This window comes from Ogataea angusta, assembly GCF_019207475.1.
Source record: "Ogataea angusta isolate 61-244 chromosome Unknown 61-244_NODE_1_length_1302399_cov_90.877568, whole genome shotgun sequence".
Classification (NCBI taxonomy): domain Eukaryota; kingdom Fungi; phylum Ascomycota; class Pichiomycetes; order Pichiales; family Pichiaceae; genus Ogataea; species Ogataea angusta.
The window spans coordinates 33,816-58,874 of record NW_025065215.1 but is presented as its reverse complement, the minus strand read 5'-3'; the positions used below and the strand labels follow the sequence as shown (position 1 = coordinate 58,874).

Below are 25,059 nucleotides of genomic sequence, written 5' to 3'. Positions count from 1 at the left end.
AGTCGATCAAAATATTATTTTAAAAACACACCCGCGTCGATAAGTGTTGTTTTCCAATGTTTGGTGTGCTTGTTCCGAAAACACGAATTTCTGCCGACGGGCTGGACTCCATGGAGCAGCTCCGCCAATGCGATACGCTGGACGTGGCGTACTTCGACGAAAACATCCAAGTCGTGGTGTACACTCCGTCGTCCGTGGCGCAGGTCGAGGTCGATTTGGTATACAATTTGCAAAACACGGCGAGAAAAGTGCTGGATTCCAAAGTCGTCATAGGGTCTGAGGCCGTGTGGATACTGGAAACGACCGTGGTGCCTGACAAGCTCTCGAATCAATTGCAGATCAAAGCCTCGTTTCGACAGCAGTCTAAAAAGGTGGAAAATTTAGACTCGCAAGATACAATCACTATAGGCAGCACTGTGTTGACGAAACATGTGGATCTGTACGAGCTCGTAACGGCCGACACGTCGCTGCGGATCAGCCCCGTATTCCAGATGCGGTTCAAGACCGTTAAGACAGAGAAAACCATGGCCTCTTTGGAAGTGGCTCTTTCTGGACAGATCCGAGCGTCAGGAGTGTCGGTGAGAATTGATTCGGTGGATATGGACATCAAGAACTGTCTGTGCACCGGGTACTCGGTGATAAAGTATCCATTGGTGCTTCAAAACCATTCTATTCTGTCGCTCACGTACAGACTAACAAACAACGACATCAAATGGGTCAAGCCTGTTTTTGTCACCATCCATTGCACAGTCAACGGCAATAGAAAAATTGTGACACGATGGACTACGAATGTGGATTTCATGGCGGCTCCCAGCGTGCCCCCCATCGCCTCGCCTAGCCTTGGGGTGTTCAAATCCAGGTCGACCACCTCTGCTCTGAATCTGCCTAAAAAAAATAAATTACGGTCCAACTCGTCGGTGACACTAAACCACTCCAAGAAGAACCTCAGCATTTCAGTTTCGGGCCAGACAAAAGTCAAGCTCGGCGAGGTGTTCAAATGGAAGCTACAATTCATCAACAAGTCGAACGACTCGTTATCGCTTATTCTGTACATTCAATCATCGATCAACAAACAGTACGAAAAGTCTGTGCCGCCGATTCCGATCCAGAACGCCAACAGGGCCGACCCCGTCCCGCTTTACGGCCTCAGCCAGCTGGTGCGGGCTTTCCAACACGAGTTCAGCAAGGTGGGGCTGATTTCTCTAACCAACAACCTGAAATTCACGCTGGATCCAGGAAACCTGTTCGAGACCGAGCTCGAGCTCATAGGGATCGAAAAGGGTCTGGTCAATCTCCACGATGTGAAAGTGCTGGAGATTAAAAGCGGCGAGATCTTCGAGTGCGGCCGACTACTTGACGTCCTAGTCGTCTAGGATTCGAGAGCTCGTTCCAGCTCATACTCATCCTGAAAGAGAAAGCCAAAATACTTGAACCCTGATTCCTGGTCCAGATCGAGAAACTTTATCAAAGAGATCATCTTGCTCAAAACAACGCCTGACCTCTTGTCTCCCCCGAGCTCTGGCAGGCTTTTCAGCCACAAATATAGCACATTCATGATTCCACACGATCCTTCGTTCTGCACCATTCCTATAGAGTTCAGCTTGGCCAGTAGGTCGAAGTTGATCTCCCGCAGCGTCATATCTTTCAGCAAGCACACCTCAAACTCGTTCAACGACGAGAGATCCACAACAGACTGCATTCCTGTTAATAGATTATCTGTTGTGCCTTGCATAATAAAATCGAACGACTGCACAATGTTTTGATATTGCATTTCCTCTAGCTCATGCACGGGCTGGAACAGAATTGACTTTGAGGACACCGAGAATACAAGGAACCTGACAAACTCGAAATTGGCAAACGTCATTGTGAGCGTTTTCTCGAATTTCTCGATTTTGGAGGTGTTAATCTCGAATTTCAGCTTTTTCGCTTCCTTTGCCGGCAGTATGCCGTCGTCGTTTAGCAGCTTGATCACAGGCTTTCTGAAGAGCCGTTTGCCAATATCCAGATTGTAATGCAGCGGTTCCTCCGTGAGGTTTCTCACGGTGACCTCAGCCGCCTCCTTTATGCCGGCCACAACGTCGATATCGACCAGCGACGGCGAAACGTCCACGATTTCCATCTGGTTGAGGATTCTGTCCAGCTGGGCTCCGATCTCAGAACGCACTGCTTTCAGAGCCCCAAAATCGACCATTCTCGCATCCAACGCAAACTCTGCCACCACTGGCAGGTGGTCAGACCCGTTCACCTCGCAAACGTCGTACGTCAGCAGCTCCAGTCCGTCGTCCGCGCTGTACAGAATTCTATCTGTGTAAGACGGCACACGAGTTGCTTCATATTCAAGCGTCTCGGTCACTTTGAACGTGGGACGAAACCGAACCTCGCCCTCGGAGAACCCGCTGAATATGTTGCCTCGGTCTTTCTGTGCGCGGAGCTGGTCGCTCTCCAGCAATTTTTCATAGTCATTTTTATAGATATAGTCTTTGACGTTTGTGTTTTCCAGACGGTAATTGAGGTCACCACCGGCGAAGACTGCCTTGCGACCCTGCTTCCTGAATATTCGGTTGATGGCCTTGCTGTCAATTTTGTCAAGCTCAGTCTGGCTCAGATGCGGCTCGCAAACCAGTTCTTCTTCCACAGACGGTGCAGGCCCCGCAAGTGCCGCATTTCTAATCGTTCCTAGACTATCCTGGACTTTCTTCAGGCACTGGTTCCTCATTTCAACCGATAGTTCTTCCTCGCCGTGTGTCAGATGCATGTTGAACACCTGGACTCGCACTCCCGCAAGCTTCTCGTCTATCTGGCCTATGGAAAATTGCGTCTCGATACAGCCCTTGTTGTACCAGTTCAGATAGCCGAGTCCGACGGTCCGGGAGCAGCAGTCAGATACCTGACTCTCCAATTCGTCTCTGACTAGCAGCACGCTGGTCAGCCCGAGCAGCCCGTACCGGTGCACCGCCTTGAACTGGTGAGGAGGCAGGGCCGCTAGCAATTTGTCGCACCACTGGTCAATGACTTTGGCAGAGGCGGCAAATGAGGTCAGCGGGACGGTCTCCTGGAATCCCACGATGTAGATATCGGCATAATTTTGATTAGAGGACAGTAACTGCCGTATATGGCTCAAAGGACAATCTTCCATGCACCGCAAGTTCCACGTGATCAGCTTCACGCGCAGCTTGTGCCACGACGTCACCGTGTCCAGCCGCTCCCCCACATAGTCTGACTGTATAATTGACTGGTATTTGAGCTTGCTGGACGGATTCAGCAACCTGAACACCTGCACTTGATTGGACTCGCTCATGAGAGTTTTATACACAGCCCGAAAACTTTTATTATGTACACAGCCCGGCTACCTAGTCGTTGGTTACAGAGTGTGCTTCCTGAGCGTCGTTGAACTCCTCGTCGGACGTGTTGGTGTAATTATCGAGGATGTCGTCGGTGCCGGACGACACGGCAACCTTCTGGAGTTTCAGGTCGACTTCGAGCTCCTCCTTGAACGCGGGCTCCGGAACAGGCTCTGCAGGCTCTGCAGGCTCGTCCTTGCCGTTCTCCAACTGCACGGTCTTGTCGCTGGCTGTGTCGACATTTGGAACAGTCTGGGGTGTTTGCTCTGTCTCTTCAAGAGCTTCTGCGCTATTAATCTCCTGGACAGGTTGCTGACCGAGCCAGCTGTTCTTCCAGCCGTACACCAGTCCACTTTCGTCAGACTCGTCCCAAATGCCCAGCTTCGAATAGAACAAGCGGCCGCGCAGCTCTGCGAGCTCGCACCATACGCGTAACACCTCCTCTTCTTCCTGCGTCTGCGGGATATTTTTGATGCGAGACAATAAGTCCACGGTCCGTCTCAGCTTGGTAGCGCACGAGATGCACAGCAAATACTCCACCTCTCTCACTCGCAAGACATACAATCTAGCATAGTTGATGCCCATCCGCGCCTCTCCGCACAGAGAACACTTGGCCTCCATGGCCACCGGCCTGTCTGTCTCGTACTTGAACATTCTCAGGTTGAGGCTCTTGACAGACAGCGGCGGCGACGACGGCACCGACTGGGCCTGTGCGGCCTTCCAGAGCTCTGTCGAGGCGCTCAATGGCTCTATGACGACTTTCGACTCGAACAGACTGTTGATAAACGATTTTTTCTGGAAAAACTTGATTGAAGGAGACAGGTCTAGACGCAACACCGGCTCGATCTCCTCGCTCACCAAGTGGCGATAGAAGGACGTTTCCCTGATATTCTGAAAGTTCTCTAGTGACTCTTTGAACTGGTTGAACAAAAGCAGGTCAAAACGCAGCTGGTTGAATGTTGGAGAGTATATGGGCTGGCCGTTGTATTTTATCAGTTTGGGAAGCGTGAACTGCGAATCTGGCACTAGTTCCGAATTCACGGTGGATGGCGGTGTCTGCGACGGATCCTGGTGCTCCAGCTCGGCTATGAGCCGTTTGAGGTTCCTGAGCTCGTTGTTAAGCACGTCTATTGTTGTGTCGCGATCCTTGAGTGTCTCGACTAGTTTTTCGTTTCTCAGCTTGAAATCGTTCGCAACGATGTTTGCCTCCTTCACCTTCTCGTTGGCCTGGTCAAACAGCGTAGCACTCAGGTCCTCCATCTCATAGCTCAAACGCTCGACTTCTTTATCGCTATCCTCCTTTTGTTTTCGGCTCTCCACCAGTTGGCGCTTCAGTTCCTGGATTTTCTGGTGGCTATTCAGCAGACTCACCTCCAGCTTCGAGTTCTTCTCTGTCTGCTCCAGTAGCTGGAGCGAAAGCTGCTCAATAATCTCTTCATTGCTCGATGCCATAAAGAATATTATTTCGTTGTGTAGATTAATTTTAAATTTGTGGATTAGATAAGCCGGCAGACCTACCCTGTTGCAAGAGCCTAAATACAAGAATACGAGGTCCAGAGGAAGGCTGCTATCAGCGAGGCTGTCTCGATCGTCGCAAGAACTGGTTTCTCACACCGCGACGCTGACCTGTTACGCTCCACCACCTCTTCGGTTTCAGGTGGTGAAAAATGCCAAAATTCCTGTTTTATATTTTACCTGTGGTGTTTGCAATCTTTGTTTACTGGAGCATGGAAACCACGCAACAACCTTTAGAATGGGATCATTTCCCCGAGCAGATTTTGCAGCTGGCAGATCAGCTGGTCAAAGAGGGCAGGGAGCTGGACGACCTGGTCGCCAGCACCGTGGACAATGCGTCGTTTAAAAACACGATCGCGCCAATTGCCCATCTGGAAAACGTGCAAGCCAGAATATCCAACCAGATCACTTTTTACCAGCATGTTTCTGCGTCGAAGGAGCTTCGAGACGCCTCGAACGAGGCCGACAAAAGGCTCAGAGAGTTCAGCATCGAGTCCGGGCTGCGTCAGGACGTCTACAAGGCGATCCACGCGGTCTACGAAAACGAGCTGGACAAATTGGAGGGGGAGGACAAGAGATTCTTAGAAAAACTACATCGCCAGTATGAGCGCAATGGACTGAACAAGCCTGAGAATGTCCGAGACCAGATCAAGAACCTCAAGCAGAAGCTGTCCACTTACGCTCTCGAGTTCTCCAAGAATTTGGGTGAGGAAACGGAGCACATCTGGTTTACCAAGGAAGAGCTGGACGGCGTCCCTGAGGACGTGGTGGCCCAGTTTGAGCAGGACAACGGCAAGTACAAGATGACTTTCAAGTACCCTGACCTGTTCCCTGTTTTGAAGTATGCCAAGAACCCAGAGACCCGGAAACGGGCGTTTGTGGACGACCAGAACAAGGTGAAGGAAAACGGCCCGCTTCTGAAACAGGCCGTCGAAACTCGCGCTGAGCTGGCCAAACTGCTCGGGTACGAAAACTTCTCGGAGTATATTTTGGAGGAGCGCATGGCAAAGACGCCAAAGACGGTTATGGATTTTTTGGTTGACCTCAGAGACAAGCTCAAGCCACTGGGAAAACAGGAAATCAAGAGTTTGGGCGAGATGAAACTGAAAGACACGGGGAATTCCGAGTACTACGTCTGGGACCACAGATACTACCACAACAAAATGCTTGAGGAGCAGTACCAGGTTGATGAAAAACAGATTTCGGAATACTTCCCTCTGAAGCAGACAATTGAGCGGATGTTGGCCATATATGAGAAAATATTCCAGCTCAAGTTCAAGCAGGTTGAGAACCCCAAGACATGGCACTCCGAGGTCCAGCAATTTTCCGTCTGGAAAACCGACTCCAAAGAAGAGTTTGTTGGATACCTGTACTTTGACCTACACCCACGTGAGGGCAAGTACGGCCATGCTGCCAACTTTGGTCTTGCTCCAGGGTACATTGACGTCAAGACTGGCAAGCAAGTGTATCCGTCAACCTCACTGGTGTGCAACTTCACACGGGATCTGGCCAAGAAGCCCTCGTTGCTGAAACATGACGAGGTGGTCACCTTTTTCCACGAGCTGGGCCACGGAATCCACGACCTGCTGGGAGAGACCAAGTACGCCAGATTCCATGGCACCTCTGTGAGCTGGGACTTTGTGGAAATGCCTTCTCAGCTGCTGGAGTATTTCTGCTGGAGCAAGAACCAGCTCAAGTTCCTGTCAGGCCACTACGAGACCGGCGAAGCGCTTCCTGACAACCTGATAGACTCTCTGATCAAGTCCAAGAATGTCAATGGCGCGCTGTTCAATTTACGCCAGCTGCACTTTGGATTGTTTGATATGAGCCTCCACACCTCTGTCGACGGCAAGGTCGACATGGACGGTCTGTGGAACGATCTGCGTGAGGAGGTGGCCCTGGTGAAAAACGGCGGCCAAACCACCACCGGTTACGCCTCGTTTGGCCATCTCATGGGCGGCTATGCGTCCGGCTACTACGGGTACCTGTGGTCGCAAGTGTTCGCGGCAGACATCTTCTACACCAAGTTCAAGGAGGATCCATTTAACGTGAAGAGCGGCCTGGAGTATAGAAGAAAGGTGCTGGAAAAGGGAGGTTCGCAGGAGGAGATGGACCTGTTGGTTGATCTTCTTGGCAGAAATCCCTCGTCGGACGCGTTCTTGCAGGAGCTGGGATTGCAAAAGGCCAGTGGTTGATATGTACATAGCAGATTCCAGGCGGTGCATTTCTGAATTTTTCGTGCCATTTATTTTTAGGTCCATGTCTATCTGTACACTGTATGTGCGCAACCTGAACGAGCGGCTCTCGCACCAGAAGCTCCGGTCGGCGCTGGAGCAGCTTTTCAACGAGCTCGGTGCGCCTATCCAGGAAATCAAGCTGTTCAAAAATCTGCAATTAAGAGGACAGGCTTTTATTACGCTAAAGTCGCACGAGGATTGCGTGCGTGCGATTGAGCACCTCAACACGAAAGTGGTCTTTGACAAGCCAATGGACATGTACATGGCGAAGACAAACAGCGATCTAGCGGTGCGAGAACATACAGAACAGTCCGCATATGAGCAATATCTACAAGAACAGCGCGCACAAAGACTGGAAAAACGAACAAAGAAACGGAAATCGACGCTACAGACGCCTACGACGGCCAAGAAACGCAAGATTCCAGGAGCCAAGGCTGCAGAGCCACATAAACTCCTCCTGGTCACCAACGTTCCTAGCTCGGCTACCAGAGATCAAGTGGAGTCCATTTTCGAGAAATTCACTGGCTTCCTCAACGTGAACATCGTGCACATCCGGAACCTCGCGCTTGTGGAGTTCCGCTCAGACCTCGAGTCGGCCCGGTGTCTGGAAAGTCTGGGGACCTCGATAAAAATAAACGACACAGACTGCTACCTACAGTTCGCCAGAAAATAAACGCACTAATATATTTCCATTCATTATCGTTAGTACTTTCCTGTGATGATAGTACGGAAAGCATCGAATATGCTTTCGCGCTCTTGTCCCCCACGGTTGACGTCTTTCATCAGTCTGGCGTAGTAGTTGGGGTTTCCCTTCGGCTCCAGCAGTTTCTTATCCACTTTGTAGTAGTCCGCCCATTTGTTGTCTGCGATATTCTTCAGCGACTTGTACTGCTGGTTCAGGATATCCACGTCGAACAGCTCCTTTTTGTAGTTGGTAGTGGCGTTTTCGTCGGCGAAAATCATTCTTTTCAGCTTCTTCACGTCGATCTTGATCAGTTTCTGCTGTTTCTTCTGCTCGAGGGCCTGTTCCTCCAGAATTTTTTTCGGGATCGGTATCGAGCCGATATTACAAAACCGCTCGATCTGCGAGAACTTGTACGACGCGTAGTGCTTCACCTTGTCGGCAGGGTATTTTTCCAGAAGCGAGACTATCTTTTTAGCGGTGTTCGTGAATGTGCTAGTCATGATTATTCATTAAATTATACGATTCTGCAATTGGTGTGAAATAATTTTCTCTTGATGTTCTGCACCCTTGCACCAGGTAGCAGTCTAGCAGCGGGAAGCAGTGGTATCACTTGATGTAGTCGCGGATCGGCTGATTCAGCAGCCGGTACTCAAACTCGTCAAAGCTCTGGTGTTTCTCTCCAAGGAGCCTGTCGAAATACTGGGTGCGTCTCCGGATGCGTGCGCTGCAGGCTTCCTTGAGAAAAGGAGAATCTGTATCCACCAGACGCTTTACTTTCCTGATGTATAACTTGCCCTTATTTGGAGCCTCCAGATACAGAATGTCTGCGTCCATTGCCTCCTGCTTGAGTCTTTCTTGGTTTTCAATCTCCAGCGCCTCCATCTCGAAATTGTACTTGAGCCCCAGATCGTTGCACTCGACCCTCTTCAAGATCGGTTTTTGGACAATTGGGTACTTTCCAGGGGTGAGAATTCCTTTTGCTCTGATGTACTTGTCCACTCGCGAGTCCACGTAGGAGTCTCCGCGTACTTTTGAGGCGAGTCTCAAAAACATGCTTTTCAGCAGCAGTTCTTCTCTTACCTGTTTTCTGACCACGTCTTGATAGTATTTTTGGCGCAGGCCGGTGAGATCGCACAGTTTTAGCAGGTTCTCGAGAAACCTGTCGTCCTGCTGCGAGTGGCCCACGTCGGCCATGATGTAGCACGGTTTGCGGTCGGTCTCGAAAATCAGCGGGTGCGATCGGTCAGTCGACGCGACCGAGCTCCAATCCTTGAGCTCGTAGAACATGGCAGGAGGGACGGACGCTGTCCCGCAGCGATATTTATATGTCTGGACATGAACAGATAAACAGAACATGGTAAAATGCCGAGCTCACTCGATAATTTCCAGATCTCCAAAGTCGAGGTTCTGTATCTGCTTGTCGAACACGGCCACCAAGTCTGTGCTGATTTGCAGCGCCAAGTCGTAGTCGTATTTTTGCAGCATTTGTTTTACCTGCTCCCGGCGATCGAAAGCGTCGAGAATTGCACTGCCCAGAGAACTGTCTAATATGTTGCGTTCGAGCCACCCAACCACCTGTGAAAGCCTGTGGCTGAAGTAAGTCAGGTTCCTGACCGTGGCGATCCGCTTGTACATCTGGATGCGCAGAGCAGGTGCCATATTTTCGTTTGGAAAATGATAGTGGTCCAGAACAGTTTCTGCAAATGACCACATACAGTCTGCCAGATTCAGCGCGGAAACGTAGCCGTGGTAGCTTTCGGTGTGCGCAAAGTAGACAGAGCCCCACGATTTTATGTTGAGAAACGTGTTTTCCTTGCTGGAGTAGATGCTGTGGTTGTCGACGGACATGGTATGGATCGAGTCGTCTGCCAGCTCAAACGGATAGTACAGGAGGTACACGGTGGAGTTAGAGCTGTTGTGCGCGAGATAGAAGTCCGCCAGGTTAGGCAGCATAGACAGCTCTTCTGGGAAGTGCTCGTCTATGTAGCGAGACGGCGACTTGACGTCCTCGTCCACATGCAGAAATTCTAGGGTGTAGTTGGACAGGATGCTGAGAACGGGCTCCAAGTGCAACTTGACGGCCTGTTCGACGTCCCAGCTGGTCTCGGCGCTCATCATGACGAAAACAAGCCGCAGAGGATCCTGCAACGAGGTCTCAAACTGTGACTGGTGCAAGAAGCTGTGGTTTTTCGAGTCGTTGTCCACCAGCTGCAGAAAACTATCTGCAACGTAGTTTTTGATTTCGTCGTTGTAGCAGTGGTCCAGCAGCAGCTGCGTGCCAAAATACGGCACATCGTTGGCGTCCACCGCCTCCAGCGTGTAGAAAAGCGCTGCGTACCCCTCGACGGCGTCCACGTAAATGCCGTTGCCGTCGCTGATGAAAAATTTCATTAGCAGAGCATCGGTCTGATTAGTGTATTCGTAGAAATCGAACTGCACATCGGGCAGTGTGCGCTCTGTTTCGCGCAGTCTGCCGAGGGTCTGGATGTGTATGGCTTCTCCGACGTCGAGAAATCGCAGATCTGAAGACTCGATGTATACTGGAATTTTGATGGTGACGTCGTCGAGGGGATGTTGGACATAGTAGCGTAGCACATGTAGCGGGATTGTGTTTCTGTTCAGGAGGTTCAGCAGCTGCTGATATACAAGAGGCAATATCAGTGCAATGACCAGCACCAATGTTGGCTTGAACATATGAAATACTCTGAAAAATTAAAATAAATCTAAGCCTGAAGAAGGTTACGGGGCTTGGAATATGGCGGTGTCTAGATGAGAGGCCATGCCACGAGGGTCAAAGGGACTTGCCTATGTTGCTGGTTCTAATGTGCCGGCAGCCAGTCTACAATGGGTAGGTGAATAGGAAGTAGGGAATGTGGCGAACAGAATATAATTAATAACGGGATTTTTTTAAATACGCTTGATTCTGTTAGAGCACAGTAGACTCGTAAAAACTCATCGCCAGCGATTGCGTTGCAGATTCAGACAAAACAGAATAGCAAAACACAACGGTAAAACATTCTACAAGAACACCGGTTGCAATTAGGCATGCAGTTCCTAGCTACACATGCGTTTTCTGCAGCAGTAATCTTCCGCCCAGTGCCCAGACCGCTCTCTTGCCGATTTCTGCTCCGAGACTGCCTCGGGACGAATTTCGGTGCTTGTAATGCCAAAATAATTTCCTTATAAATCACATTTTGTAAGAAAGAGCGAACTCCGAGCCTGCACTCCGGAGAAAATAAATCTTACAAATTATTTTCAAATAAGGCCGGAGATGGCCGTGATGTTCCTTGGCCAACGACTATATAAAGGAAGCCTAAAATGTAGTTTTATCACTAACCAAAGACAGTATTATGACCCAAACAGTTTATCTCGTCGTCGGCGCCTCTAGAGGAATTGGACTCGCTGTTGCTACCAAATTGAGCGAGAATCCAGACAACTATGTTATTGGATCGTACAGAACCGCAAACACTGCCTCCAAACTCTTGGAGCTTGCCAAAAAACCCAACGTTGACACTGTCGTTGTAGACATCGCCCATGAGGACTGCAAAGAACAATTGGAGAAAGAAATTGCCAAGCTGACAGATGGTCTTGATGTGGCTATCATCAACGCTGGAGTTTCTAAGTCTCCTTACCCAATTCTGGAGTGCTCGAGAGAACATTTCATCGAACACTACTTGACCAACACCGTTGGTGCTGTTGAGGCTTATAAGGCCGCTCACGGCTTCTTGTTGAAGAAAAACACCCGGAAAGTCGTCTTCACCTCCAGCATTGCAGGTTCCATTGGCACCTACATGCCGCTACCTGTCGGCGCCTACGGAGCTTCAAAGGCCGCACTTAACTTTGTGATCAAAAGACTGAGCGAGGAGAATGCCAGTGAGAACTTCAGCTACGTTGGTGTCCACCCAGGTCTCGTTGTTACCGACATGGCGCACGATATCATTGAGAAGGCTAAAAGCAACCCAACAGACCCGACTTCTATCGCGTTCATGGAGTACATCAAGAAACATGGCGTCACCGCAGAAGCCAGTGCCGAAGGTATTGTCACTACCATTGGAATGCTGTCGCCATACACCAGCGGCAGGCTCGTCCGCGTCGACGACCAGTCCGATTTCCCGGCCTGAGATAAAAACTAGGGATTACATAAGCTATGATAATAAAAGTCTTATCTCTCTCCCAAAGCGGCATCCGACGCCCTATAAATACCCGTGCAGCCCGCCCTTACCGCCATGCCTGCGTCAGATCTATACGAGGAATTCCGGCGGCTATCAAAGACGACGCCTGTCGTTGACGTCCACAACGACCTTCCCTACCAGCTCAGATGGCAGCTGCACTACGAAATCAACGAGGACAAGTTCCGGTTCGACGAGCCGCTCGTGTCGCAGACAGACCTGCGCCGCATGAAGCAGGGCGGCGTCGGCGTCCAGTTCTTCAGCTGCTGGATGGATTACCCGAGTCCCGACGAGCTGTACCAGGATTTTGAGAGACCCAACAGCATTGTGCGGGACACGCTCGAGCAGGTCGACATTATCAAACGGCTCGTCGACAAGTACTCGCGGAGCATGAAATTTGTGACAAGCGCGGATGAGGCGCTGCGCAGCTACCAGGAGTCGAACGGCGACATGATATCTGTCACAATGGGCGTTGAGGGCCTGCACCAGGTGGACACGTCGCTCGCCGTGGTGAGACAGTACTACGACCTTGGCGTGCGCTACATCACGCTGACTCATAACTGCGACAACCCGTTTGCCACCGCGTGCACGACCGTTATTGCCGGCAAGGAGGACAAGGGCCTCACCTCGTACGGCCGCGACTGCATTCGCGAGTTCAACCGCATCGGCATGATGGTGGACCTGAGTCACGTGTCGTACAAGACGATGGTGGACGTTTTGGAGATTGCGCGGGCGCCGGTGATTTTTTCGCACAGCTCGGCGTACACTCTGACAAACCACGAGCGGAACGTGCGGGATGACGTGCTGCAGATGGTAAAGACGAACGGCGGCGTTGTGTGTGTGGATTTTGTGCCCAACTTCATCAAGAAGCCCGACGCTGCCGACGCGTCGATCGACGACTGCGTCGACCATGTGCTGCACATTGTCAACCTCATTGGCTGGGACCATGTGGGGATCGGGTCGGATTTCGATGGCATGGGTGCCACGGGACCGAAGGGATTAGAGGATGTGTCTAAATTCCCCGACCTCGTCGTCAAAGTGTGGGAAAAGTCCGGAGCGTCGCACGAGGATATCCGCAAGTTTATGGGGCTGAATGTGCTGCGTGTGTGGAAAGAGTGCGAGCTGGTGTCTGAGGCACTGAAGAACGAGCTGCCCGTCGAGGCAAACTGGTCGGGCAGACAGTGGCGATTCCCGAAGTACATCACGCTGTGTCCGGAGTTGTTTCCCGGCGCGGCGACTGCGAAATCGACGCCAGACATGTTCTACGACGCGAAACGGTACACGTTCAAGGACGTGGAGGGCGAGTACGATCCTAAATAAGAGAATTAGCTGTTTACAACGTGTAGTGGCCGGCGTCGTCGTCCCAGACCTTGACGCTGATGTTGTCGGCGATTTTTTGGTCTACCCTGCCGAGCTCGGTGAGGATCTGCGTCCAGGCCTCGTCGGAGAGCAGCGACTCGTCGCTTTGGGTGGAGGCGGCAGAATGGCCCGGATCGTGCGTGCTTTGCGGCCGGCCAAACACCTGCTGCCACGTTGCGTGTTTGAGCTCCTTCACGAGCGCCCACCGCTGTTTGCACAGCGGCGTCGTGTGGTCTGCCAGATACCCGAGATTTTGCACCGCGTCCGCCAAAACGCGCACCTTGGCGCTCGCCCCGAGCGCCTGGATGGCCTCCACCGAGTGCGCTGCGCGGTCCAGACTCGCGACGTCTGCGATCAGGCTGCGCAACAACGCCAGAATCGTCTGGATCGGCTGGAACTTGCGGATCTCCCAGAGATACCGCTTATTTTTCGGCATCGAACCGTACGACAGATACTGCTGCAGCAGATGGATCTGGCTCTCCTCGAACCCGGGACCCACCGTGCGCAGCTGCGCGTCAGACACAGACGACGTCTCCGGGCGGTGCGGGTGCCTCTGCAAGGAGAGATGGACGAGCACGTGACACCGGTCAGCGAGCGACGCGACGACAGCGGTGCTGAACGCGAGCCAGTCGGGGTGGATCGTGCGCGCGTTGTCGAGCAGGCGCTGCGTCGCGGCGGAGCACTGCAGCGCCAGGTTGTCGATGTCCCTGCGCAGCGCGAACCAGTCCTTGTCAGACGGGGTCTGCAACCGGAACGCGAGCCGCAAGATGCGGCTGCACACGACGGCCCAGCCGAACCGGCGGTTGGCGAAGGTCACGTGCGCGTCGAGCACGAAGTCGCGTACGCCGGACTTTGCGTACTCTGCCGGGAACACCGTGTCGTGCTCGCCCTCGACGATGATGGGCGGCATCCGCGTCGACAGCGCGGTCGTGCAGTCGAGATAGTAGATCTGCCACCACAGAATGCGGCGCTGCTGCACGTCGCTGGCGTCCTGGAGGCGGTGGTAGCTCCAGGGGTCGCGTTGCAGCTCGAGCAGCTGCGCCAGCCGCACAAGGTACCCGACAGAGCCGCAGTCGTCCGTGCGGCAGTCGGACCGCAGCACGTAGTGCAGGACGAACGACGCCTGGAGGTCCACGAGCGCGACTCTGGTGGGAAACCCGTGCATCGCGAGCGCGATTTCCGTCGCCGCCACGTAGTGCTTCATTTGGGCGACTAGCGCGTCGCTGTGGGGGCCGAACTGGTCGTCGATCGACGTTTCCTCGAACTCGGCGACCGACGCGGCGTACAGGATCGCGAGCAGCACGATGTAAAACTCGAGCGACGCATCTTTGTCGTTGTCCCAGAACAGCTCGTAGTGCGGATGGAACGAGCGCAGGTCGAAAATCGGCGCCACCGGGTGAATCGAGCTCTGGTACCGGTCGATCAGCGTGTCTGCGTCGCGCTTTTCGGGGAGATACGAGCGCAGAAGCCGAAAATCCGGCGCCACGTTGCCGGTCGCCAGACACAGCGACGGGCTCAGAATGCTTGTGTACACGGGGCCGGCCCTCATTTCCGGCTTGAGTTCGCTGCCGGCACCGGAACCCGGCCAGAGCGCGCGGGGAACCTTGTTTGCTGTGGTGGTGCCAGCTTGGGTTTCAGGCGGCTTTTCAAGCGGCTTTTCGGACGGCGTTTCAGCTGACTTGTCAGGGCCGGGAGACGTTTGCGACGGATAGACACATGGCTTTTTTCGCATGTGACAGTAGCTACAGACGGGCAATTCCAAAGTGCATCTGCGCTTTCTTTCGCGACAGGCCACACACGCCCTGGCTTTGCTCTTGTGCAACTCCGGAACTCGGAACTGCTGCACTCCAGGGATCGTCTTTGCGGACATAGCAGAAATGAATTTTTTTCCGCTTATCTGCAAATTTTCCATTATTGTGGAGCAGAGCCACAGCTCGCTGGTTTGGGCAGGCCTGGTCCGCGTATATATACAGCGCCAGGGCAGCCGTTTCCGCCATGTACGACAAACGCGCCAAGATCGCCATCGTGGGCTCCGGCGTGTTCGGGCTCTCGGCGGCCTACCACCTGGTGCAGAACGGGTACACGAATATCCATATTTTCGACCGCACCAACTACGACGAGACCAAGTACCACCCGTTGCGCGGGTCCGATAGCGCCAGCGGCGACATTAACAAGTTTTTCCGCGTCTACTACGAGACCAAGACGCTGTACTCGAAGCTTGCCGTCGAGGCGCTGGATGTCTGGGAGAAATGGAACGAGGACGTCCAGCAGCTGCCAGACGCGGACAAGGCGCGGTTTGTGGACGACGACCTGGAACTGGTCCGGCTGGCGGGCGGTCTGCGGATCTCGGACACGTCTGAGATGGCGCCAGTCGAAAGGGAGAACCTCGAGGGCTTTAGAAGACTGGGGCTGCGCTCGACGCAGTTCGACATAAATTCCGACGAGGACCTGCTCCGTGCGAAATTGCTGGGGCTCCGCAGAAAACTCGCCGTGGTGCGCGACCTGCAGCAGCGGCGCAAGATCAGCACGGTCTCCGGCACGCTGGACGGCATCGGGCGCATGCTCAAGGCCGACAAGGCGTGTTTCTACGTGAAAATCCTGCTGGAGCACGCGGGTGTGAATTTTTACTACGGCGAGCGCGGAACATACAGCGACAAAATATCTGCTGGGGATGCTGTTGGCGGGATTATCACCGCAGACGGCCAGCGCCACGCGGCAGACCTCGTGGTTGTCAGCTCTGGCCCGTGGACCGAGTCGCTCGTGCCCCAGCTGCAGTACCGCATCCACGCGTCGCTCGCCAATGTTGTGTATCTGGAAATTCCGAAAACCCGCCAGGACCTGATCGACAAGTACGCGGAGTACCCCCATTTGCAGTGGAAGACGACCAGCAGCGAGCACGACCGCAACAAGGACCACGACGTGGGCGAGGGCGGGTTTGCTTTTTTTCCGCCAACCAAAAAGGAAGGTATTCTGAAGATCAACACCAGACAGAGAAAGTACCTGAATCCAGAGCGCGTTGGCGACCGCTATGTCTCTGTGCCAAGGACGCTCGGCGACGAGAGACTGCCGAAAAGCGTTGTCCAGGAAGCCAAGGAAATTTTCATGGCCATAGCTCCCGACGTGGTGCAGCTACCAGGGGTAAAATTAAAGACGAAATTGCTGTGGTACACGGACGCCATCAACAGCGACTTTGTGATTGATTTTGTGCCGGGCTACAAGAACCTGATTGTTGCGACGGGCGGCTCGTCGCACGCGTTCAAGTTTTTGCCTGTCTTGGGCAAAACCGTGGTGGATAGGGTGCTGGGCCGCGAAAATGAGTACACGGAGCTGTTCAGATGGAAAAACCCGCGGGACATCAAAGTGGACAATTACCTGTTGAAGGAGGAGCATATCGAGCAGGACGAGAAAAGAAGCCTCGCCACGGCCGTTCTGTGCACAGAAGCCGATCTTGAGTTTTCGGTCGCGGACCTTGAGCGTCTGGACCAGGTGACTATTTAGTTCGGAGATGGCATCCCCGATTGGGAAATGGTTGCAGATAAGGTGTGGCTTTTGCCACATCCGGAAGCGGTGTTTCTCCGTCGCAGCTGCTAATATGGGGTACTATATAACTCACTTCGTTTAGTCTACGCTCATTTCGATCTGCCATGACTGTTCTAAAACTAGAGAAGATAGTGCTACCGCACGCACACGTTTTCCGGGGCCGCGAGTTCCCCGTCGCGTACAACTTGCACAACAGCGACGGCAGCCACTCGCCGGACGAGGTGGCGGCTTTCCTGGCGGAGCTTGGCGCGCGGGGGTTTTTCAACAAGCAGCTGAAAAATCACGGCGTGGTGGTTCTCCGACACACAGGCACGACCGATCCAGAGGTGATTTCGCGGTACGTGGAGGCAATTGCGACGAGCAGCGGCGACGAGGAGTTTGAGCAGACAGGGGTGACCGCCAAGCGGACAATTGTCACCCCGCATCTGTCCACGGCGAACGAGGGACCAAGCGATCTGGCGATTTATCAGCACAATGAATTTTCAAGATTCCTGAAATACCCCAGTAGACTGTTTTTTGTGTGCACCAGGTACAAGGCCGCTGGCGGAGCAACGCCCCTCGTGCACGGCGGCGAACTTTTCGCCGCCCTGGAGCAAGTGTACCCCGATTTTTTGACCGAGCTGGGCAATAAAGGCCTGTACATGAAACAGACCTGGCCGCTGGAAACAGACAATAGCACCGCGTGGAGAGACTATTTCTGTTTCGGCAGAGACTTGCACACAAACGAGGACCTGGAGACGCAGAAGAACAAAGCCAGCGTGCTGATGGAGGAATACGTAAGCAAGGACTACTATTTCGACGAGAACAACGACCTTATCGTCGGGCAGCACTCGAGGCCGATCCGCAACTACAGAGTGTCGGAAACAGAGTCGTATCCGGTGCTGTTCAACAGCATCGCCGCCTACTATGCCGACAGCAAGTTCAAGTCCAACGCGTACCAGAAAACCGCAGCTTTGGACTACGACAACTCAGAGCCTATTCCTATCAAGTATTTAGACGAGCTGCTGGAGCAGTCGATCAAGCTGGCGTACCACCACGAATGGCAGGAGGGCGACATTGCGATTGTCGACAACCACCAGGTCAGCCACGGACGGGAGCCCTGGGCCGGCGAGCGGCACGTTTTGGTGAGCATGTGGGACCAGAAAAATAAACCAGAGTACGAGCCGTGGAGTAGAAATTAGCGACTATAACGGATAAATAAATTTCTTATTTTCGAGGTCGGTCAGGTCCAGCATGGAAACGTCCACTTTTTGGCGCACAACGTCGCCGCTGTCGTCCTTCACGTCGATGTAGCCATAGTCCTCTGTGTCGTCGTTCTCCATTGCTGCCAGTCTTTGTCTGTTGCGTCTCAGAAGAATAAACCTAATCACCAGCAGACACAGCGGACACAGCGTGAACGAGCACACGATCTGGACGCTCCAGGACACAATGTACCGCGGAGCGTACTCGGACTGCCACAGTTGCGGCGAAATGAAGTTTGCAACCGAGTAGGCCACCATGAAAAGGGCGGTTCTCGTGAGTTTTTTCGTGTAGCCAGCAGCCGTCGTGGTGCACAGGGAAAAAATAATGATGTAGGCGGTACCGTTCGGCCGGGTCATGAAAATGCCAGCAAGAATGCCCGGCTTGTTGTCGTACGGCATGGTGACCGCAAGCATGCCGCCCAGCCACGCTACAGACAGACACGCACACGCAACGTAGACGGACTGTCTGCGGAACACTCTTAGTGCTATGGAGCCGATGACGGCACAGAAAACACCAAACCCGGTCTGCACCACCATCAAGAGCGTCGTGGTGAGGTTGCTGAAGCCGAGCGCCTTGTACACAATGGAGGCCTCGTACGTGGTGGAGTTTTCGAGCATGTTGAGGAAAATAGCCACCACAAATAGCCACGTGATCGGGTCTTTGACGGTTTCGACGAATTGGTAGGTTTTGAACGTTTTCTGCTCGATCGAGGACCTGGAGCTGCGTTTGACGCGACGGATGATGTGCACTTTCTCCTCCACGCTGAAGAATTTCGCCGTGGCCGGGTTATCTGGATAGATAAAGAAGCAGGTCACAGACACGAGAGCGGAAACGAGCCCGACAAACAGCCAGTACCATTTCCACGGTCTCCAGACAGTGGTATGTTGCAAAGCGTACGAGACAAACCCGCATGGGATGTCGACTCCGATACACGAGACCCAGAAGATGGGGTTGACGATGGCCTGCTCCTCGACCGTGAAAAACATGGTTATCGTGTGCTCGACGCACGGAGTTATACCGGACTCGAAAAAGCCCAGGAAAAACCGCAGAGCAGACAACCCGCCATAACTCTTGCAACCCAACGTGCACAGCGACAGCAGGCACCACATCGCCGTGACAAAGGTCACGTACCTGGAGATCGGCAGTTTCTGGAACACCAGGTGCGACGGGAACTGGCCCAGCAGGTATCCGACATAGAAATACGTCTGGATATTGTTATACTCCTGCTTCGTCAGGTTCATGTCCTGAAACACTCCGGTCAACGACGCATAACTGATGGCGTTCTTGTCCACAAACAACGTGGCGTTGACCAGACACACGAGCGGCAGCACCGTGAGCCAGAGCTTGCGGACAAGCTTCTTTTCCTGCTCCGGACTGATCTCTGCCACGCTGGCGTCGTTCTGGTCCATCAGGTCAAGAGTCTCGTCGGCGTACTTCTTGGTGATTTCTCTGTGGTTCTCCTTGGAAAAGAGCCAGCTTTTCCATCTGGAGCCAGACTCCAGGGCGCTCACCTGGACTTCCTGCGAGCTTGATTTTTCAGACATGCTGCTCAGCGGGGGAATCCAGGGCTTATATACTGCCGGTGCGCTCGTGGTGGCTCGCCATGTGTGCGTCGTGTGTATCTGCGCGGCCTTCCGTCCAAATCAGTAACCAACCTCCGCCAGCTATGGCGAGCAGCCACACTATCCAGGTCAGGAGGCAGGGTGCGAGGTGTGGACCTTACAGATTGGATGCAGCAGAGCGGACATGCCAAGTTTCAGGTTGCCAAGCATCGGGGTTGACAGAGAGCGTAGAGTGGCAGCATAACTCAGCTGTTGCTGTCATTAATAACCTGACGCAGCTCGGGAACATCAGGAGATTACAATATCTGGCAGACGTGACAAGCTGAGAAATTCTGCGAGGATGCAAGATATTGGTCTCACGTGGCGTGGTGATCATGAATAAGTCTGTTGCGCCAATGCCATCCATTTTTATACGAGCCTGTTTAGCACCCGCTTCCAGGTAGCAAAGCATTGCAGTCTGTCTCACCATCAATCTGTCACTTCCTGAACACGCTTCATCAACGCTGCTCGCCAGAGGCTGGCGGCTTTTCAGGAGCTCGCTATGCCAAAGAATTGCTTGCTTAGTTGCTTACTGCCACGGCAGCCAGAAGGGTGTCTTCGTCTCCTATGGCTGATTTCGATCAATATGCTATATTCTCAACGGAGGAATCCAGCCGTCGCTGCGTGATGTGCTCGATTGACATTTCTAGCCAAGTGAGACGGCGACCACGCAGCAGGAAGGGACGCTATTGCACTCCTCGGTGAGTCTGATATCATGCGAAGTGCTGGCTGCGCCTTGTGATTCCGCGTGTGTTTGGTTAAAAATCGGCTCTATCTCGGTTAAACTGCTCTCCTGCAGTCGAACTTGGCAACTCGACATTTTTCATGTATTATGCACACCATTTTAACTCCGAGCCAAACACAGATTTAAACAAACGCATACATGTATACAGTCATGCCCACCTGCGTTGCTAGTAGCCGGCCTTCGACTTCACCCGATAGCGTAAGGGCACTTTAGGTGGTCGGACCGGGCACGGCAAAATGCCATGCCGACAGCCGTTTGAGACCTGCAGCACCGCCACGAAATATCTGCAGCTATTGTTCAGCTTCTACCACCCGAACATCTCAAGAACCGGCCTTACCCTGCTTGCTCCAGAGCATTCTACGTGCTCAGCCAACGGCGTAGCATTAACAAATATATTTCGAGCCCTCCCGTCAAGCCCTTTTAGCATCCTGCAACAGAGCTTCTAAAACCAGTCTCTGCGGTAGCTACCCGGCCAGCCGTGGCACTCCAAGCACCCTTCACCCCATTCCGCCCATCGCATTCCAGACCCTGCATCTCATCATGCATGATACTTATTTTTCTGTCCGATTACGCCGTCCCTTAGCCAGCTATATAATCGCCTACATCTTGGCGTCTCGGCAATGAAGTCTCCGGCCACCTCAGAACTCGACCACGCCGAGTCCGCGCACTCGCTCGCCGTCTCAGCAACGCTGCCCGTCTATGCCATGGGCCCCGTCGAGAAGTCGTTTGGTGTTCGCCGGGCAGAGGCCCAGATCAAGCAGTACAACAAGAAGTACCAGAAAGTGCTCATTTTCCTCTCCATCTTCGTGATGGCCTACGTGTTCCGGCTCGACGCCGCGGTCAGAAAAACGTTCCAGACGTACGCTACCAACTCGTACAAGGCGCACTCGCTCGTGTCGACCGTGTCGACCGTCCGCTCGGTGGCCGCCGTGTGCGCGCTGATCATCTACGGCCGGTGCTGCGACATCTTTGGCCGCATGGAGATCCTGTGTGTGAGCCTGCTGCTGTACGCGGTCGGCTCGGTGATCGAGTCGCAGGCGTACGAGGTGACGCGGTTCGCAGCAGGCGCGATATTGTACCAGATCGGCCTGACGGGCATCCAGATCTGCACTCTGGTGATCACGGCAGACTTCTCGAACCTCAACTGGCGCACGTTCTGCGTCTTCATCGACGCCATGCCGCTCATCATCAACACGTGGATCTCGGGTAACGTCGTGAGCAGCATCGGCGAGGAGAACTGGTCGTGGGGGATCGGCATGTGGGCCATCATCATGCCCGTGGCCGGACTCCCGCTCGTGCTCATGCTTGTGCACATGCGGTATTTGGCGGAGAAAAACGGCGATTTGCACGAGGAGCTGCAGCGGCCACATATCTGCAGCAGACGGTTCTGGCTCGACCTCTGGAACATTCTGTTCTGGCAGCTCGACGCGCTCGGCGTGCTCGGTGCTGCGCTCGTGATCGGCCTATTTCTCACGCCGTTCACCTTGGCCGGCGGAGAAGACCAGCAATGGCGCACGGCCAAGGTGATTGTCCCGCTCGTGCTCAGCGGCGTGCTGCTCCCGTTCGTGGTTGTATGGGAAAGCAAGTACGCCTCGCACCCGATTCTGACCCGCGAGATCGTCAAACACCGCTCTGTGGTTCCCGCACTCGTGATCGGCTTCTGGTCCAGCGTCGCCTGGGAACTGGAAGGTGAGTACCTCTACACGGTGCTGGTGGTGGCGTTCCACCAAAGCGTCAAGGCGGCGACACGGATAGCGTCGCTGTTCAGCTTTTCTGCGGCTACCGGCGGCGTAATTCTCGGCCTGATCATCGTGGCGGTCAGAAAAATGAGACTCATCATGTTTGCCGGAATAGGCATCTCTTTCATCGCGTACGGCCTCATGTACAGGTACCGGACGGGCGAGGAGTACGTGGGGGGTATGATTGCCGGCCAGGTGCTTTTGGGAATCGGCTCCGCCGGCTACACGCACCAGGTCAGAGTGTCGTTGCAATCGTACGTCAACCACGAGTATCTGGCCAACATCACGGCGCTGTACTCGGCAATGACGAGCCTGGGCTCTGCTGTGGGGTCGTCCATTGCAGGCGCAATCTGGACGCAGGTTCTGCCCGGCCAGATCGCTAAAAAAATGCAAAACCCTCAGATGGCAGCACTGGCGTACGAGGCTCCGTTGAAATTTATCACGAAGCACGCGTGGGGCAGCGAGGCCAGGGCACAGCTGGTCAGCTCCTACGACTACGTGCAGCGCATATTTCTGATCATTGCGCTGTGTTTCTGCGTACCAATTCTGGCGTTGCTGTTTTTGATTGAGGATCCAAAACTCAAGAGTGTCACGTCGCTAGAACTGGAGGAAAAGGAAAATTGATTTATTTAATTTTTTCAGTTATTTAATTTAATAAATTCCTTACTTATCCTCAATAATCACCTTGATACTGCTCTGCGCTGGGTCGCTTGACAGAGTGATCGCCTCCACGGCCTTCTCCAGCGGGAACCGGTGGCTCACAAAGCTCTTGACGTCCACAATGCCGTCGCTGATCAGCCGGATCACAGCTGGCCACGACTGGTGGTACCTGTTGATGAACTTGACGTCCACCTCGCCAAAAGACAGGTGCATGAACGGGAAGTTGTTGATGATGTCTCTGCCCACGCCAATCACCATCAGCGTGCCGCTCCGTCTCACAACGTAGGCTCCTGTGATGATACTGTTTTCCGTGCCCGTGCACTCCAGCACCTTTGGCGGAGCGTCTTCCTCTCTTGGACCAAACAGCTTTCTGATACCAGCCGCGTTCTCTTCAGCAGACTTTTTAAGGTCGATCTGGTACGTCTGGACTCGTGGAACAAGCTTCTTCGCAAACGCCAGTCTGTCGGCAGAAAGATCGGAAATGACCAGGGGAGCTGCTCCGCTCGCGTTGGCCAGCGCCAGAGTGGCCAGGCCAATTGGGCCGGCGCCGCAGATCATGGCCCCGCGGCCCAGCTCGAGCTGGGCGCGCTCGATTCCGTGGTAGGCCACGCTGAGCGGCTCGCACAGAGCGCCTTCCTCGTACGTCATGTTGTCCGGCAGCTTGAACAGGTTCTTGGCCTTGATCACCCGGTATCTCTGGATGGTGCCGTGGCAGGGGTACACAGACAGAAAGTCCACCTCCTGGCACAGGTTGTAGTCTCCCTGGATACACAGGAAACACTTTCCGCAGGCATCCTGGGGCTCAATGGCGACGCGGTCGCCGATCTCGAAATTTTTCACGTCTGAGCCCAGCTCGATCACCTCGCCGGCAGCCTCGTGGCCGAGAATGCAGTTTCCGCGGACCTTGAGCTCGCCGATCTGGCCGTGTTTCCAGTAGTGGACGTCAGACCCGCAGATTCCCGTGGCACGGATGCGTAGCAGCACCTCGTCGGGGCCTGGCAGCTCGATCGGCTGCTCCTTGAGCTCGAGGGTGTGTTCCGGGTTGGTTTGGAGCGATGGGTTTGGGAGATTGTGGGCGATAGTCATTGGGGAACTGCGATCTGGGGCAGCGCTACTTATAGCAAGGTTTGGATGCACTTCGGAATGGGTTTTTAGCCATGTGTGGAGACACGGCTAAATTGCCTATTTGGGGAGCTTCCCCGGACTAGATTTTGTGGGGAAAAGTTTTTCTGAAATACCTTATTTAGTCGTTGCTGCAGCAGCACTATCTGATGGTGTACCCTCCGTCAACGACCAGATCAGAGCCAGTTGCGTAGGTGGAGGCGTCTGAGGCAAAGAAGAGGTACGCGCCGACAATCTCCTTGACCTGGCCCTCTCTGCCCAGCGGGATCTCGTCCTGCCACTTGCGGCGAGTGTCTGGGTCCACGTAGCCGTTAATGCCGGTGTCGATGTAGCCGGGCGACACGGAGTTGACCCGCGCAAAACCGCGGAACTCGACCGCCAGCGACTTGGCTAGATGGATCACGGCGGCCTTGCTGGTGTTGTAGGCCGAGTGCTCGATCGGCGTGTTGACAATGTGGCCCGACATGGAGCCTGTAAAAATCAGCGAGCCCCTGCCTGCTTTTTTGAAAACTCTGCCAACGGCCCGCGAACAGTAGAACACCCCGTTCAGATTGATGTCGACGACCCTGTTCCATCTCTTTCCGTCTCTGTTGAGCTCGCTCAGAATGTCGCCCGACGGGATGTTGACGCCGGCGTTGGCCACGAAAACGTCGATCGTGCTGAACTCGGCCACTATTTCGTCCACCACGCGGTCCACCGTGTCTGGGTCGGTAACGTCGCCGCCGTAGGCCTTTGCTCTCACACCGTTCTCCTCGGCAATGCTCGCAGCGGCCTTGACGGGCGCCTGGAGGTCCCACAAGACGACGTGTGCCCCGGACTGCGCGAACGCCTCTGCGACGGCCAGTCCGATTCCACGCGCGGCGCCGGTGACAACACACACCTTGCCTGCCAGAGAGAAGAGGTCGGGGGCCTTTGCCGGCAGAGCAGGGCCTGGAGGGTTCTGGAACGGTTCTTGGCTTGAGACGATAGTCATTGGTGCTGAAGTCGGCGTTGCCATCCCACATATACCTGCTGTCCGTGCTCCCCGGCTAAACTACCCAAAACGGCAAGATGCGCGAGGCGAAAAATAAAATCTGGAGAACGCATCTCCCATTCTCCCAGAAT

At 53.9% G+C, this 25,059-nt stretch overlaps 19 protein-coding genes across 19 annotated transcripts; 9 read left to right on the top strand and 10 right to left on the bottom strand.

Moving 5' to 3' along the window:
• Window positions 1-56: 56 nt before the first annotated feature.
• KL928_000041 (uncharacterized protein) lies at window positions 57-1,321 on the top strand (the record flags this gene model as incomplete). The annotated part of the gene is made up of 2 exons (XM_043204760.1): window positions 57-859; window positions 958-1,321. The coding sequence occupies 2 exons, from the start codon at window positions 57-59 to the stop codon at window positions 1,319-1,321; spliced, it is 1,167 nt and encodes a 388-aa protein (XP_043061936.1).
• A 48-nt stretch (window positions 1,322-1,369) lies between these two features.
• Window positions 1,370-3,298, bottom strand: KL928_000040 (uncharacterized protein; the record flags this gene model as incomplete). The annotated part of the gene is made up of 1 exon (XM_043204649.1): window positions 1,370-3,298. One exon carries the CDS (start codon window positions 3,296-3,298, stop codon window positions 1,370-1,372), a length of 1,929 nt encoding a protein of 642 aa, XP_043061935.1.
• Window positions 3,299-3,350: 52 nt separating this feature from the next.
• Window positions 3,351-4,793, bottom strand: KL928_000039 (uncharacterized protein; the record flags this gene model as incomplete). Its single annotated transcript, XM_043204537.1, has 1 exon — window positions 3,351-4,793. The coding sequence occupies one exon, from the start codon at window positions 4,791-4,793 to the stop codon at window positions 3,351-3,353; it is 1,443 nt and encodes a 480-aa protein (XP_043061934.1).
• Window positions 4,794-5,068: 275 nt separating this feature from the next.
• On the top strand, window positions 5,069-7,051 carry KL928_000038 (uncharacterized protein; the record flags this gene model as incomplete). Its single annotated transcript, XM_043204426.1, has 1 exon — window positions 5,069-7,051. One exon carries the CDS (start codon window positions 5,069-5,071, stop codon window positions 7,049-7,051), a length of 1,983 nt encoding a protein of 660 aa, XP_043061933.1.
• A 64-nt stretch (window positions 7,052-7,115) lies between these two features.
• Window positions 7,116-7,766, top strand: KL928_000037 (uncharacterized protein; the record flags this gene model as incomplete). The annotated part of the gene is made up of 1 exon (XM_043204315.1): window positions 7,116-7,766. One exon carries the CDS (start codon window positions 7,116-7,118, stop codon window positions 7,764-7,766), a length of 651 nt encoding a protein of 216 aa, XP_043061932.1.
• Window positions 7,767-7,795: 29 nt separating this feature from the next.
• On the bottom strand, window positions 7,796-8,278 carry KL928_000036 (uncharacterized protein; the record flags this gene model as incomplete). Its single annotated transcript, XM_043204204.1, has 1 exon — window positions 7,796-8,278. The coding sequence occupies one exon, from the start codon at window positions 8,276-8,278 to the stop codon at window positions 7,796-7,798; it is 483 nt and encodes a 160-aa protein (XP_043061931.1).
• Window positions 8,279-8,384: 106 nt separating this feature from the next.
• On the bottom strand, window positions 8,385-9,065 carry KL928_000035 (uncharacterized protein; the record flags this gene model as incomplete). The annotated part of the gene is made up of 1 exon (XM_043204093.1): window positions 8,385-9,065. The coding sequence occupies one exon, from the start codon at window positions 9,063-9,065 to the stop codon at window positions 8,385-8,387; it is 681 nt and encodes a 226-aa protein (XP_043061930.1).
• An 84-nt stretch (window positions 9,066-9,149) lies between these two features.
• KL928_000034 (uncharacterized protein) lies at window positions 9,150-10,472 on the bottom strand (the record flags this gene model as incomplete). The annotated part of the gene is made up of 2 exons (XM_043203982.1): window positions 9,150-10,211; window positions 10,284-10,472. 2 exons carry the CDS (start codon window positions 10,470-10,472, stop codon window positions 9,150-9,152), a joined length of 1,251 nt encoding a protein of 416 aa, XP_043061929.1.
• Window positions 10,473-11,128: 656 nt separating this feature from the next.
• Window positions 11,129-11,899, top strand: KL928_000033 (uncharacterized protein; the record flags this gene model as incomplete). The annotated part of the gene is made up of 1 exon (XM_043203871.1): window positions 11,129-11,899. The coding sequence occupies one exon, from the start codon at window positions 11,129-11,131 to the stop codon at window positions 11,897-11,899; it is 771 nt and encodes a 256-aa protein (XP_043061928.1).
• A 105-nt stretch (window positions 11,900-12,004) lies between these two features.
• On the top strand, window positions 12,005-13,267 carry KL928_000032 (uncharacterized protein; the record flags this gene model as incomplete). The annotated part of the gene is made up of 1 exon (XM_043203760.1): window positions 12,005-13,267. The coding sequence occupies one exon, from the start codon at window positions 12,005-12,007 to the stop codon at window positions 13,265-13,267; it is 1,263 nt and encodes a 420-aa protein (XP_043061927.1).
• Window positions 13,268-13,280: 13 nt separating this feature from the next.
• On the bottom strand, window positions 13,281-15,218 carry KL928_000031 (uncharacterized protein; the record flags this gene model as incomplete). Its single annotated transcript, XM_043203649.1, has 1 exon — window positions 13,281-15,218. One exon carries the CDS (start codon window positions 15,216-15,218, stop codon window positions 13,281-13,283), a length of 1,938 nt encoding a protein of 645 aa, XP_043061926.1.
• An 83-nt stretch (window positions 15,219-15,301) lies between these two features.
• Window positions 15,302-16,804, top strand: KL928_000030 (uncharacterized protein; the record flags this gene model as incomplete). Its single annotated transcript, XM_043203538.1, has 1 exon — window positions 15,302-16,804. The coding sequence occupies one exon, from the start codon at window positions 15,302-15,304 to the stop codon at window positions 16,802-16,804; it is 1,503 nt and encodes a 500-aa protein (XP_043061925.1).
• Window positions 16,805-16,950: 146 nt separating this feature from the next.
• KL928_000029 (uncharacterized protein) lies at window positions 16,951-18,027 on the top strand (the record flags this gene model as incomplete). The annotated part of the gene is made up of 1 exon (XM_043203426.1): window positions 16,951-18,027. The coding sequence occupies one exon, from the start codon at window positions 16,951-16,953 to the stop codon at window positions 18,025-18,027; it is 1,077 nt and encodes a 358-aa protein (XP_043061924.1).
• Window positions 18,028-18,030: 3 nt separating this feature from the next.
• On the bottom strand, window positions 18,031-19,632 carry KL928_000028 (uncharacterized protein; the record flags this gene model as incomplete). Its single annotated transcript, XM_043203315.1, has 1 exon — window positions 18,031-19,632. The coding sequence occupies one exon, from the start codon at window positions 19,630-19,632 to the stop codon at window positions 18,031-18,033; it is 1,602 nt and encodes a 533-aa protein (XP_043061923.1).
• Window positions 19,633-19,807: 175 nt separating this feature from the next.
• Window positions 19,808-20,509, bottom strand: KL928_000027 (uncharacterized protein; the record flags this gene model as incomplete). Its single annotated transcript, XM_043203204.1, has 2 exons — window positions 19,808-20,185; window positions 20,375-20,509. 2 exons carry the CDS (start codon window positions 20,507-20,509, stop codon window positions 19,808-19,810), a joined length of 513 nt encoding a protein of 170 aa, XP_043061922.1.
• Window positions 20,510-21,054: 545 nt separating this feature from the next.
• On the top strand, window positions 21,055-21,644 carry KL928_000026 (uncharacterized protein; the record flags this gene model as incomplete). Its single annotated transcript, XM_043203093.1, has 2 exons — window positions 21,055-21,092; window positions 21,179-21,644. The coding sequence occupies 2 exons, from the start codon at window positions 21,055-21,057 to the stop codon at window positions 21,642-21,644; spliced, it is 504 nt and encodes a 167-aa protein (XP_043061921.1).
• Window positions 21,645-21,705: 61 nt separating this feature from the next.
• Window positions 21,706-22,797, top strand: KL928_000025 (uncharacterized protein; the record flags this gene model as incomplete). The annotated part of the gene is made up of 2 exons (XM_043202982.1): window positions 21,706-22,190; window positions 22,257-22,797. The coding sequence occupies 2 exons, from the start codon at window positions 21,706-21,708 to the stop codon at window positions 22,795-22,797; spliced, it is 1,026 nt and encodes a 341-aa protein (XP_043061920.1).
• Window positions 22,798-22,836: 39 nt separating this feature from the next.
• Window positions 22,837-23,919, bottom strand: KL928_000024 (uncharacterized protein; the record flags this gene model as incomplete). Its single annotated transcript, XM_043202871.1, has 1 exon — window positions 22,837-23,919. The coding sequence occupies one exon, from the start codon at window positions 23,917-23,919 to the stop codon at window positions 22,837-22,839; it is 1,083 nt and encodes a 360-aa protein (XP_043061919.1).
• Window positions 23,920-24,097: 178 nt separating this feature from the next.
• KL928_000023 (uncharacterized protein) lies at window positions 24,098-24,952 on the bottom strand (the record flags this gene model as incomplete). The annotated part of the gene is made up of 1 exon (XM_043202760.1): window positions 24,098-24,952. The coding sequence occupies one exon, from the start codon at window positions 24,950-24,952 to the stop codon at window positions 24,098-24,100; it is 855 nt and encodes a 284-aa protein (XP_043061918.1).
• Window positions 24,953-25,059: the final 107 nt, after the last annotated feature.